This window comes from Calidris pugnax, unplaced genomic scaffold (assembly GCF_001431845.1).
Source record: "Calidris pugnax isolate Ruff unplaced genomic scaffold, ASM143184v1 scaffold188, whole genome shotgun sequence".
Taxonomy (NCBI): Eukaryota; Metazoa; Chordata; class Aves; order Charadriiformes; family Scolopacidae; genus Calidris; species Calidris pugnax.
In genome coordinates, this window is record NW_015091257.1 from 3,071,563 (window position 1) to 3,083,706 (window position 12,144).

General features: G+C 39.7%; 2 protein-coding genes across 3 annotated transcripts in view; one reads left to right on the forward strand and one right to left on the reverse strand.

Moving 5' to 3' along the window:
• Nucleotides 1–12,144, reverse strand: part of CYFIP1 (cytoplasmic FMR1 interacting protein 1) — an 85,552-nt gene that overhangs the window by 21,000 nt on the left and 52,408 nt on the right. For both annotated transcript variants that reach the window (XM_014960329.1, XM_014960328.1), the window contains exon 23: nt 10,996–11,083. In XM_014960329.1, the coding sequence (XP_014815815.1) occupies nt 10,996–11,083 (88 nt within the window). The remainder of the gene's footprint in view (nt 1–10,995; nt 11,084–12,144) is intronic.
• On the forward strand, nt 1,162–6,439 carry LOC106898832 (fibronectin type III domain-containing protein 9-like). The gene is made up of 2 exons (XM_014960330.1): nt 1,162–1,526; nt 4,480–6,439. The coding sequence occupies exon 2, from the start codon at nt 4,615–4,617 to the stop codon at nt 5,284–5,286; it is 672 nt and encodes a 223-aa protein (XP_014815816.1). The 5' UTR covers nt 1,162–1,526; nt 4,480–4,614; the 3' UTR covers nt 5,287–6,439.

Genomic DNA, 12,144 nt, shown 5'->3' on the forward strand with positions numbered 1-12,144 from the left:
ATCCTGCCCCAATTATCCATGGAAAGCAATACCAGATACTGTAATACATGGTGTTGCACAAAGAAACTACTAGGAATTCAAGTCTTGAAACCCGTGTCAAGCTCTTGGAGGATTTTAGTCTCATAAAAGAAAAGGACCTACAAATCATCTTTAGAAAAGATTGGGATAGAAGATACACATCCACTTTCCAACATGTTTTGAACTGTGATCTTAGAAATTTAAAAATTTGATTCTAAACTGATATATAATGACTGCATAGATACTTGGCTAATGATTAGACTTCTAATAAGGCAGCACAGCTCTGCCATTAGGTTGGAGGTGGCTACAGGGCTAAACTCCACACACACTCCACCGGGCAGCCAGCCTGGAGCTGCACCCCGCTAGTACAAGGTGTGCGTAGCTCTCTGCTTACAGAAAGGGGGTCTGGGGCATGGACAGGGGAAAGAACTGGTAAAACCTTATGAAAACACCTGCAGACAAACATCCCCATACACAAAACATATATACAGTTATCCCTAAAAAGGTGAGATTTCACCTTTCACTTTGGGTATTTTCAATCACGTATGTCTCAACCATAAATGTGTCCAAACTATCTATTTCAGCAACAGTGCAAGGAGAATCTTGCTTCAGCAGGTTATAGCATTTTACTGCCGTGAGGTGAATGGGAGGGAACTCCTCTTCACAAACCAGGAATTTGTCATAGAAAAGCAAGCCCTAAAAAACATGATTTCAGTATTAAAAACCTCACCAGTACGTAACAGTAAGAAGTCAGCCAATCTAAAAATATATCTTTAGCGTAACCCCCATGGGGAAGTACCTAAAGTGGTCCACCTGTAAATGCTGGATTAAGGAAGCTTTATAAAGGGATTTAGAAAACACCATCACACGCCACCGCCGCTTCCCCTCCATGATGCACAAAAGCATAAAAATCCTTTGGGAAGAAGCCACTAACCAAGTCAGCGGGGGGAGGAAGGGAAGGAAAGAGAGAGAGAGCTTTTTTTTTTTTTTTTTTTTTTTTTTTTACACACTATGCTTGCTCCCTCCCCTACTTAAATAAAAAAAAGGGAGAGAGAGAGAGTTGTTAGTTGCTGATGTCATCAAAGTGCTAACATTAATCACTCACAGCATCACTGGTACAGGCACCAGAGCATATAACAGGGATGTCCAGGCAGTACACTGTCCAAGGAGAGGGAAGCAAGAGAAGGGCAAAAAAGACATTATTTTTTCTCCTGTATGTTCTTTGAAGAGCAAGGCAATAGCACCTTTAGACGAGATGTGCTCTTGCATTAATTTAAGAGACAAAGAAACCATGCCACCAGCAGCATCGGAGTTAAAAACCGAAAGCACCAAGCAATGAGAATTCAGTCCAGGGAATCTGAGGGAAAGAAAAAATAAACTGGCAAGGAGAGATCAGGTAGCAAATAACTCATGCGAAAAAGGACGCAGAAAATTGAGTGTTTATGTCATTTTCGCAGCAGCGTCACCATATGAAAATTCTGTTCTGAAATTTCCGTCAGGAAGTGACGGTAAGTACTGACTTTATGATTTATAAAACATCAAATGGGTTTTCCAAACATTTACATGTCAGTAATTATGTCTTCTAATAACTGATGTTTTGTAACAACAGAAATGTATTATTGTTATTCAATTAAAATCTGAACGTTCTACTTACAAAATGCTATGGGGATGAAACTATTGTGTCTAGACTGTTAGGAAGTGCTCTATAAAAAATAAAGTATAATTTTAAGTAATTAGGATCTACTAGCTAAAGAGAAGACAACTGAGGAAGTAAAATCTCTGATTTTACTAATGTGCCTAATTTAGTATCTGCAGAAGTTGGTTAGATGCCAAAATGTGTCTGTCTAATAAGTTTATTTCACAGCAAACTCAATTCCTTTATACTGTTGCTGTATCAAAAAGGGTGCACTTAACACACAATTAGAATGGCAGCATCTACTCAGATCAGTCATATCTAAGGTTTTACATCGTAATGAAAATAAACATAGATCTTTTTCTTCCCACTTCCCAGTAAATAGAACCCAAAAGCCTTGAGCAACAATTTTCACACATAAACAGACATAGAATTCTTACTATTAATGTAATGTAACTACCAAAATTGCACTAAAAATAATATATATTTTGCCAGCCTCCTATCTAGTATGAAGTACAATAAAAGTATTACAGAATAATTTCAGAATATGTTACGAGCAAATCTAAGCTTCCTTCATCAGGAGAATTTTCAATAGTCAATTGTTATTTAGCCAGGAGACTTAACATATAAAACTTGATCATAAAAAAAGTTTTAATGAAGTCATAAACAATGAAATACAATGTTACTGTCATGTGCATTTATGTCCATTAAAAAATTAAGAAGTGGAAAAAACTTTCCCAGGAGTGCCAATGGAAAGTGACTACTAAACTGGTGAGGGAGGTTCTTTCTCAAAAGTTACCCTCACAACAGTAAAAGCAAAAATACCTGCGAAACAAAATAAAACGTACACTGTCTGTTATTAAGGCTTCTTTTTTTATAAAATAATTATTTTAATTAAAAGTCTACCAAGACAGAAGCCAGCTTCTTGTCCTGAAAGCAAGACATTATTTAGCAGAAGCATTAAAAAAATGCAGAAAATAGATGTTTTATTTATGCTCTTTACAATGGTAACATAAACTTAGAATCTCAAAATATTGGCAGGTTTCCTAACCTTATGAGGAGTATCAGTTCAGGGTAGACAGACTATGGAATTACATACAATCAGCACAGAAAAGAGTATTAGTTTGGTTTTTTTTTACATAAACACTGTCTATCCAAAGGGTATGCTATAGTGAAAGCTGTACTTCACCAACTAAGCCCAGCTTGAGAAAGCATCTCCAAGAGGCTGACTAGCATCAAGACTATATATATTGTGTACAATTATCACAGCTGCTGCTGTAGCAGTGGCTACAGGTGTAGCTACCTCACCAGCAAAAAACGGACTCTATCTACAAGTAAGAAGCTAATGTAAAATGATATTGGAGACACAACAATACCTGGTGATGTTTCTACATACCATTTTGTTTTTCAATTGAGTGTGACAGACAAAAATCAAGACTTGTGGATGGCCAGAGGAATTTATCCCTTAAGATCCACTCCTGCCACCCCACACTTGCCGCTTAAGAAAATTCACTGCTCACAAAAGCCAGCTTTGAGATTACAGAAGTAAACAATAAAAAATAAATAAATAAAATAAAATACAATTCTCTCAGACTAGAGAGAAAAGTAAATGCTGCATTTCTTTTCCTTAAAAAACAAACAAATAAATCCAAACCCCACCTACAAACAAACTCATTAGGCGAGTATTTTGTGTGACACATAAAGAGTTAATTAGTTGGATAGTCAATCTGTCAGTCTTTAGTTTAATGCCAGACAGCAGTTCAATTCAGTTTAGATTTCAATGACATTTTTTTTATGAGTTTGACTCATAACATAAAATTATGCTAAATGTTAAGGTTTTTTTCCTATTAGAAATGTTTGTCCTATTAAAAAGAAAACTCCAGCGTTGCTCCAAAGAACAGAGGCATTTATTAATGCATTTGTTTGAACTTCTGATCATTTAAACTCCTGTGGGAGCGGTACATATTTCAGAAGTACAAAGCATATTCACCACTCTTCTCTATAATCTTGAAGAGATTTTGTTTCCCTTAATGTTACCTAACTACAGATTCCTTGAGACACAAATGTCCAGTGACCTTATTCTAGGGACTGTCCCAAACATGTAGGTAGTGTTTATACCAAAGTTGACATGAAGGCAAAGTTTGAACAGGATGCTGAAGGCCAGCATCGCCTCGTTCCCTGTTGCACAGTCATCTGAAAAAATCCTGTGAATGGAAGTGGTTCCTCAATTGCAAATTTGGCAACACACACCATCTCATGGAGACAAGATCCAACTATCTGGGACTGTTTAGTATGAGGAAGAGGAGGCTGAGGGGAGACCTCATCACTCTCTACAACTTCGTGAAAGGACACTGTAGAGAGGTTGGTGCTGGTGTCTTCTCACAGGTAATTAGTGACAGAACGAGAGGGAATGGCTTCAAGCTCCAACAGGGTAGGTTTAGATTGAACATTAGGAAAGAATTTTTCACCGAAAGAGTGATAGAGCATTGGAACAGGCTGCCCAGGGAGGGGGTGGAGTCACCATCCCTGGCTGTGTTTAAGGGCCGTTTAGATGCAGTGCTAAGGGACATGGTGTAGGGGAGGACTTTGTAGAGTAGGGTAGATGGTTGGACTCGATGATCCCAAGGGTCTCTGCCAACCTAGACGATTCTATCATTCTATCTAGATCTAGACAAGCTCTATAAGCATATATCCAGCCTTTCACTTGGGGAAAAAAGTACACTGTTTAAAACACTCCAAACTTTATGAACTGCCAACTCTGACTTTGACGCAGCAGTAAGAACAATAAGAGCATAGTTTCCTAACAAAAATCCTTTCCTAAATTACAGAGCACTACGATTAAGACCCACACAACACCTCCAGTGCTGCAACTTCTCAGTTACCTCCCTGGGAAACAAACGTCTCCCCGTTCCACAGTGAGATCTGCATCAAGAGAGAAAAAAACCTACCTAAGCAACATCCTGATGGGAATAACCGTTCAAAACATCACCGGAAGCACGGCAATGGTAATTTGGCCCAAAATGGCCAGTTGTGTCGACACCTTTTACAGCGTCATGTACCACCCTAACTGGAACAGCATGCTATCCAGCTACTCGAGAAAGAGCTTTCAGAAGGAAGAGAGGGTGCCCACCACTCGCTCCTCCTTTGTTGTTGAAAACCTGGCTCCTCTGACGACGTACATCGTGTGCGTGACCTGCCAGTCCGCCAACCCCTCCAGTGACCAGTGCAGAGTCTTCAACACGCTGGAACAAGACCCGGCATCCGCCAGCAACACCAAGAAAGACCTTGCCCTGGGCATCTGGCTCACCAGCAGCGTCCTGCTCCTCATCATCGCCGCCATCCTCCTCTATGGCTGCCTGCACCTCCTGTGCCGCAGGAGACGCGAGCGTTTGCAAGGGCGAAACGGGACCTCCGAACAAGACCATGGGATGGCGTGGACCAAAAGCATGGCGTGCACCTCAGAGGAGCTCGGCAGGCAGAGCCAACTGATGCAGGACGCCGAGGAAAAGCATCCAGGTGGCATCCAGCTGGCCACAATCATAGAGAATCCCTCAGCATGCAAGGAGCCTGTCATGACAACTTCCAAAAGTCGGGAACGAGTGCCAACGACAGGACAGTGTTCTGCTCTAAACTAGAAACCTTTTGTCAGGGAGGACTTTTTTACTCCATATGACATCCCAACTGCTCCAACTGCATTGCATGCGCTGTTGGAGCTCACCACAGCGCTCCTGGCTGTACCTCCAGTGTCACATCCCTTTCCAACAGCCCATACACAGCCAGAGGTACTCAGAGGCAAAGGTTCACATTCCTAGATGATAACTTCAACCACACTCCGTTACTTAAAAATGAAGCATGTAGCAAATAATCCAGTCACATTTTGAGGGGATTTTTTTTGGTTACTTTTCTCTAGCCTAATACAGCAAACAAATATAAAAATGCATAAAAAGTGAGCAAGACACTTTTTTTTTTACTAGCGTAAATCAAAACTGAGTAGAAATTTTCAGAGGCAACCCAAACCGCTGCACTACAGGCAACTGGAACTTACACCCCGAGTGCAGAGGTTTCCCAGTGTGAGTTTTGCCCCCAAAATCCCAACCGCTTCTTCAAATCACACACTGCAAACTCCTACACTCAGACTACACACTTTGCCGACCACGGCGCTCACCAAAGCTCCCATCCAAATTTTAATGGTATCCTTTCACCCAACTTTGAAATTCAGTCTAAAAACACATGCAAGACAGCAACTCTGTAAGGATACTTATAACAAAACTAAGAAAATATCCTGGGTTATCGTACTTTGCACTCTCCTCGACCCACCACCTTCTGCTTCCACCACAAGCCATCGGGCGAGTGATTCCCTGTAGAGGAAACGGGATTTCAGAGAAGCAACTCCTGGCCCTTCCTTCTCTTTTTCCCTTTCAGTTTTAATAATAAAACTCATCCACCAGCTGCAAATTTCTATCCAACTGCAGAGTGTGTTTTGTGTAATGAAGGGGGCAAGGAATTAAAAACAGGTCAAAACACATTTTATTTTTGTGACGATCAAATCTGCCAATCATCTCACTCTGCCTTGAGCTTCATGGCAAAGTCCCAAGAAAGGCCCTTTGGACAGAAATCTGTTCACCCTCACAACACAATGCATCTCATCTGGCTTCCATGTATAAGTCACCCTGTTTTAAATCTCTGAAGTGCATTTCTGTTCCATAAAAACACAATAAATGTTAGTAACTCTGTACGGTATGGTATGTCCGAAAAAACAATGATACACTGTGACTGCAGGTATTTTAAACTGCTATTGATAGGAATGTACGTGTAAAGCCAGCTCTTGCTGACACCCTTTGGTTTGTACCAGTAAAGGCTGGGGAACTGCTGGCTGGGCAGCTGCCATCCCTTTCCACCGTACCCTGGAAGCCGGGAGGGTGTACGGTTCTGGCAAGAGAGCCCCCGCCGAATATTTCACAGCAGGCTGTGGGTCTTTTCAGCTACTGTATTTTGACAACATTTCCCACAACGTGTGAAAGACGTCAACTCTCATCTTGCTGGGAAGACAGGAATTGGCATAAGTTTGGTGCGTCGTCTTTACTCTTTTCCTGCTAAAATAGGTACGACACAGCAACACGTGCTGAGCGGGGGCGAGTATTACTTTTAGAAGACACTTCAAAAGGCGTCTTTTTGTGGTAAGTTAGGAATAACGTGTCCCCCACCCCCCTACGTAGCACTTCCTCCAGCTGACACAGGTTTTTCTTTGTCTTGCACACCAGCCTAAAATAAACTGTGAAGACGACAACAGCTTACTGCTGTTTCAAATGAAGGTGTTTCATGAAACAGACACTGGAAAACTCGCTTCAGAGCATGATGCCAACATGACAGGTTTACTGCCAAAAAGGGGTGGCTAGGTAGTGGGGACAGAAAAAAGCTGCTTTAAAATGACAATAATCAAACTGACAGCAACATTTCCCTGACTAGGATTTCATCAAAGAGAGGAAAGATTATTTTAATGTTAAAGGGATGGAGCCAGGAGACTTATATTCTTATCTCTGCCAACATCCTGAGTCCTTGAAAACCTGTTCACTTCTTTGCATCTCTGTTTCCTTATGTGGGTTTTGAGGCAGTCCAATACATATATTTACAGGCATTTATGTGTTATACACACATGTATATGCCATACTGAGAACAAGGAGTAGTTCAGCCTTAAAGCAGTTTTGTGGCAATTCACTTACTGCATTTTGTTATTTACACACAAACACATATACACAAAAAGACACATGTATACATCAGATTGAGAAGGCAAGGAGCTACCATGGAAGAGCTCCCACGAATGGGATTTACCTCATCTAAACATAAAACCATTCCACCCAAGGAGTTTACTGTGCACTACTTAAACATTTACATCACCTCATGAGCAATGGACCATCTCACACCCGCTGCAAATGAGCCATGCATAAGGAGTGACACCTGAAGTTATCACTAGTTATGAAGGACTCACGTCATCATACGCTCACAGAGCTGCACGATTCTTTGTCTCTTGCTCAGACAGTTTTATTACAGATTCATTCAGGTTCACCCTGGAAATTCTGTGTCCTGGCAGTTCACTGTCCAGTTTAAAGAGTGCTCCAGTAAGGAGCAAATATTCTAAGTGATTACTAAACTGACAAGATGCACATAGTGCAAACTGATGTTAATTTGTGCACCAGCAGGAGGTAAAAACCATTAGATTCGCATTGAGAAGTATTTTCCTTAGCATCTACAAAATGCAGAAGACATACAAACATGAAAATCTTCGGAAAATGTACAAGTCAGAAAGGAAGCCCTTAAATTCTGGTCTACACAGCCTCTATAAAACCAGGTACTTCATTAACACCCAGTTAGTTTAAAATCCCCAGAAGACACTCTATTATCTACATTATTAAATATTTTATGCACCCAGCCCATGTTGCAAATTTAAATCTACTAACATTCATTTTATTAATTCTACACACATTTCACCTGAATAAAGAGATTTCAGTGACCATGCTCAATGAGCTTTTAAAATACATCCGGTCACTTAAAAGGCTGACGAGCTTTTGCAGGCTGGCTCCTTCCCTCCTGACAGCTCTGCCCCCATATCACCCAGGAGAGGGTTTCTGTTTTGCTAATTAGATGAAGATACCACTCAGAAAACCTCAGATACAACAGAGAACGTGAACACAACTGCCTATGCTAAGCATCAATGCACATTAATACAGACCAAATGCTTTGATCCATTTAGAAATATCTGAGAATACGTGAACGCTTTGAGATCAAAACTAAAAATTTCTCTAATTATTCTTAAGCAAGCACACTGCTTTTGCAAAGCTACTGCACAGAAAGTGTTTAGCCATTACAGTCCAACGCATACATGTATGAGTGTACATATGCACAAGACACTGCAATGCTTTTGTCTTGACCTAAATAAACATCATGGATTGCTAAGAAAAACAAAAAACCCCCACCCACCACCAAAAAAACCCAAACCCAACCAACAGCAAAAAAGACCAATAAGGAAAATACAAAGTCATATTGCTTGGGTATATGATCGATATGAATTGCTCACCTGAATATCTTTAATAGTTCAAGAACTCAAAAAAGACAATAAAATAAAAAATTTATAGCTACTCCATAGCCCACTATTATCCAGTCAGGAGGCAATTCAACAATATAACCATTAAAGGAACCAAAAAAGGGTTTTCTCTATGACAAGCCTAGCTATAGAGCACACAGAACAATATCATACAAATATATCACATGCTAGAATGTGTAACCTCTAGCATATAAGAATTACTTGATACATACAGTAGAAATGTCCTCCTAAAATTCCATTCAGATATTCTCAATTCCAAAATACACTAGATTCAACAATAGAAATACAGTCTTGTAAAAATTTAAAACTACAGAGAGCCAAGAATATCTGCTAATATAGACATATCTAGTCATGAAACTTGCTTCAGAAATGCATCTAAGAACCCCCTTGATTGCCTCTGCTCATATAGAAAAATTAAACAGATTTCTGAAATGTATAGCTCTCAGAGTAAAGGTTATTAAAGTCATTTTAATAATGTAACCTGACTGATAAAAAAAGGGTTCCTCAGTTAATCCCCACTGCATCATCACTTAGATAAATTAAGTTAGCAATCTCTACTAAATTCAGTGGGGTTTTTGCTCTTTACGCTGCATCTGGTGAATTCCTAAAATAGTAAGGAACACTATAACTCTAATGTAAGAAAATCCCACTTCCTATAATTTACTGTTCCCTGCTGGAGAGCAATTATATAAAACACTATTCGCAGTACCAGACAATCAGCTGTTACATTACCCATTAAAGACATGTGAATTCTTTTCTGTCTCCTTTACATTTTAAAAGCATGAAAGTTTTACAAATACTGCAGATGTATTAGGAATGAAATTTGTAATTTCTGAGCTATCTCTTCAGCTCTCAAAAATTAGCTTGCTAGGCAAATCACTTCACAGAGACTACACCATATAGCTAGGGTACGATGTGCAGAAAATAACAGTAAGACAAGGACTAATTATGTTCACATTTGAGTGAGAGCTAGATAATAAAAGTATGTAGACATGAAAATGACATTTACAGTGCACTTGTACAAATTACAAGGATAACTGAGTACATGATTTTAAAACTTTTTTTTAGTCAACAATCCTCTAACTTCATCCTTATATTGTTATTGATCTTTTTCCATACTTTCATTTTTTGCCTTCTAGATAACTCAAGAAAACAATGCAAAATTAAAAGTGACATCTTGTTAAATATTCTCAAATGATTTTTACTGCTGTTGGAAGTAGATCAATATTTCTGACTTGATATTAAAAAAAACCAGATATATGTAACATGTTCATGTTATGCCTTTAACTGTTGTTAAGACTCAGGTAATAATTCTGAAATGTAAGAAAATAAATCTGCAGTGATCAGAGGGAATAAATTTATCCTTCCCACATACAATACTGCACACATGAGCACAGCATTGGTCCTGTGAATACAGGCTAACTTTCCTCACTCAGATAGCTCCATGAAAGCCCACGACTATTCTCTTGTGCCAAGTACTCTCTCAACTTGTCATCTACGTAAGCTCATTTCCAGTATTTGGCACTGCTGCTTTAAGGCACAGAGTACACGACTGCATATCATGTACACTTCTAGTGAAAAGCTGCATAAACCTTCTAGACACTCCTAATATGCAAAGCAAGAAAAATTATGTTAACGCAGGAGATGAGATGGCCAGAAGATGGTCAAAGTTCATCACAACAACTTTGAGGTCCTTGGGCTGAAGATGTCAAAGAAATGCTGCTTTTTTTTTTTTTAATTAAAAAATTAATTTAAGCAGTTTGCTATCTGATAGTTTAGGATGGTCAGAATCTATATTCCTTTTAAGTCAGATAACATCTGAAGCAGTTTTTCCTATCTGTTCCCTTTTCTCCTGCCATCACAGTCTTCATCCCTGTAACAAGTGAGCAGCTGCAGCCAAGATGGGCTCTTGTTCTCACTTCACCAGATGACTAATTAATCTTTTCTTTGAGTCTGCTCTGCCACTATAAGCAACTGTGCAATGCAAGGCAGCTGAGAGAAGGACTCATTTTTAGCTATGTCAGATAAGAGTAACCATCAGACTAATCATTTGCACTTTGGCTGAAAAATATGGTGAGCTTCACAGCAAAGTCAGAAAACAACCCAACCATACGTTGAATTTAAAATACCCACAAAATGTATTACTGTCCATTTTTAATAACTTTCATATTCAGTAGTTTCTGTAATTAAAAAAGATACCTTTAAACATTAGCAAAACGTAAATATAAAGGGAATTAGATCCAACCTTTGATCCATAGAGATACTGTGGCTGTGCATTAGGCTGCTTATCTCTCTGAAACTCCTGAGAAAACGGTAGCACGGTCCGAACAAATCTATAAAAACAAAATAAAGAATTAATTAATTAGGATAGCAGGTGTGTGCCTAATGCACCTTACCTGGTATAATACTGTTTTTGTCTACATATAAAATCAAAGCCAGACCAGCAGCCTTTCAGCCCAAGTTGCAACTGGGGAAGCACAATGCCTGCATTGTCTGAAAGCCTGGACACAAATCATAATGCACTTCTCCATCACTTACTGGTCTTAATTATTTCTCACCTCTACTCTCACCCAGCCCAGCACAAAGAGAAGCAACCAACAAACTAGAAATAGCCTCTCACAGAGAGCACGGAAGTTCCTTGTGCTTACAAAATTAAGTCCTTGAGAATGAACTACACCTTCAAAGAAGAACAAGACATTTCTATTTAATGTCTTGGAGCTTTTTGCCTCCAAAGAAATGCACAGCAGGAGAAATGCTTTAGGCTAATACCTTTAAAAAAAAAAATCAGGAGAAAGGGTATAATCCCTGTAACAAAATGAATGTTTCAAAAGTTTGATCATACTTTAGCGTGAATATGTACCAATACAAATCATGTTTAGTTTTACCTTTTGTATACTGTTAGGAGGATGGCAAGAGAAGTACAAAGATATGGAATACTGCAAAAGTAAGATCACAGAATCATAGAATGGTTTGGGTTGGAAGGGACCTCAAAGATCATCGAGTTCCAACCCCCTGCCATGGGCAGGGACACCTCCCACTAGACCAGGTTGCCCAAAGCCCCATCCAGCCTGGCCTTGAACACTTCCAGGGATGGGGCATCCACAACTTCTCTGGGCAACCTGTTCCAGTGCCTCACCACCCTCACAGGAAAGAATTCCTTCCTCATATCTGATCTAAATCCCCCCTCTTTCAGTTGAAAACAATTATCCCTCATCCGATCACTACACTCCCTCATAAAGAGACCCTCCCCAAACAGCCCACTCCAAACCAAGGGCACCAAAGCTTAGGCCAATCTCTGCAGGGTCAAGTCCTTTCCTGAACAAGCAGCACAGACTTACTCTCCTGATGTTGCCTGCTAACTGTGCAATGCACATTTTGTGGCACTACAGTTCTA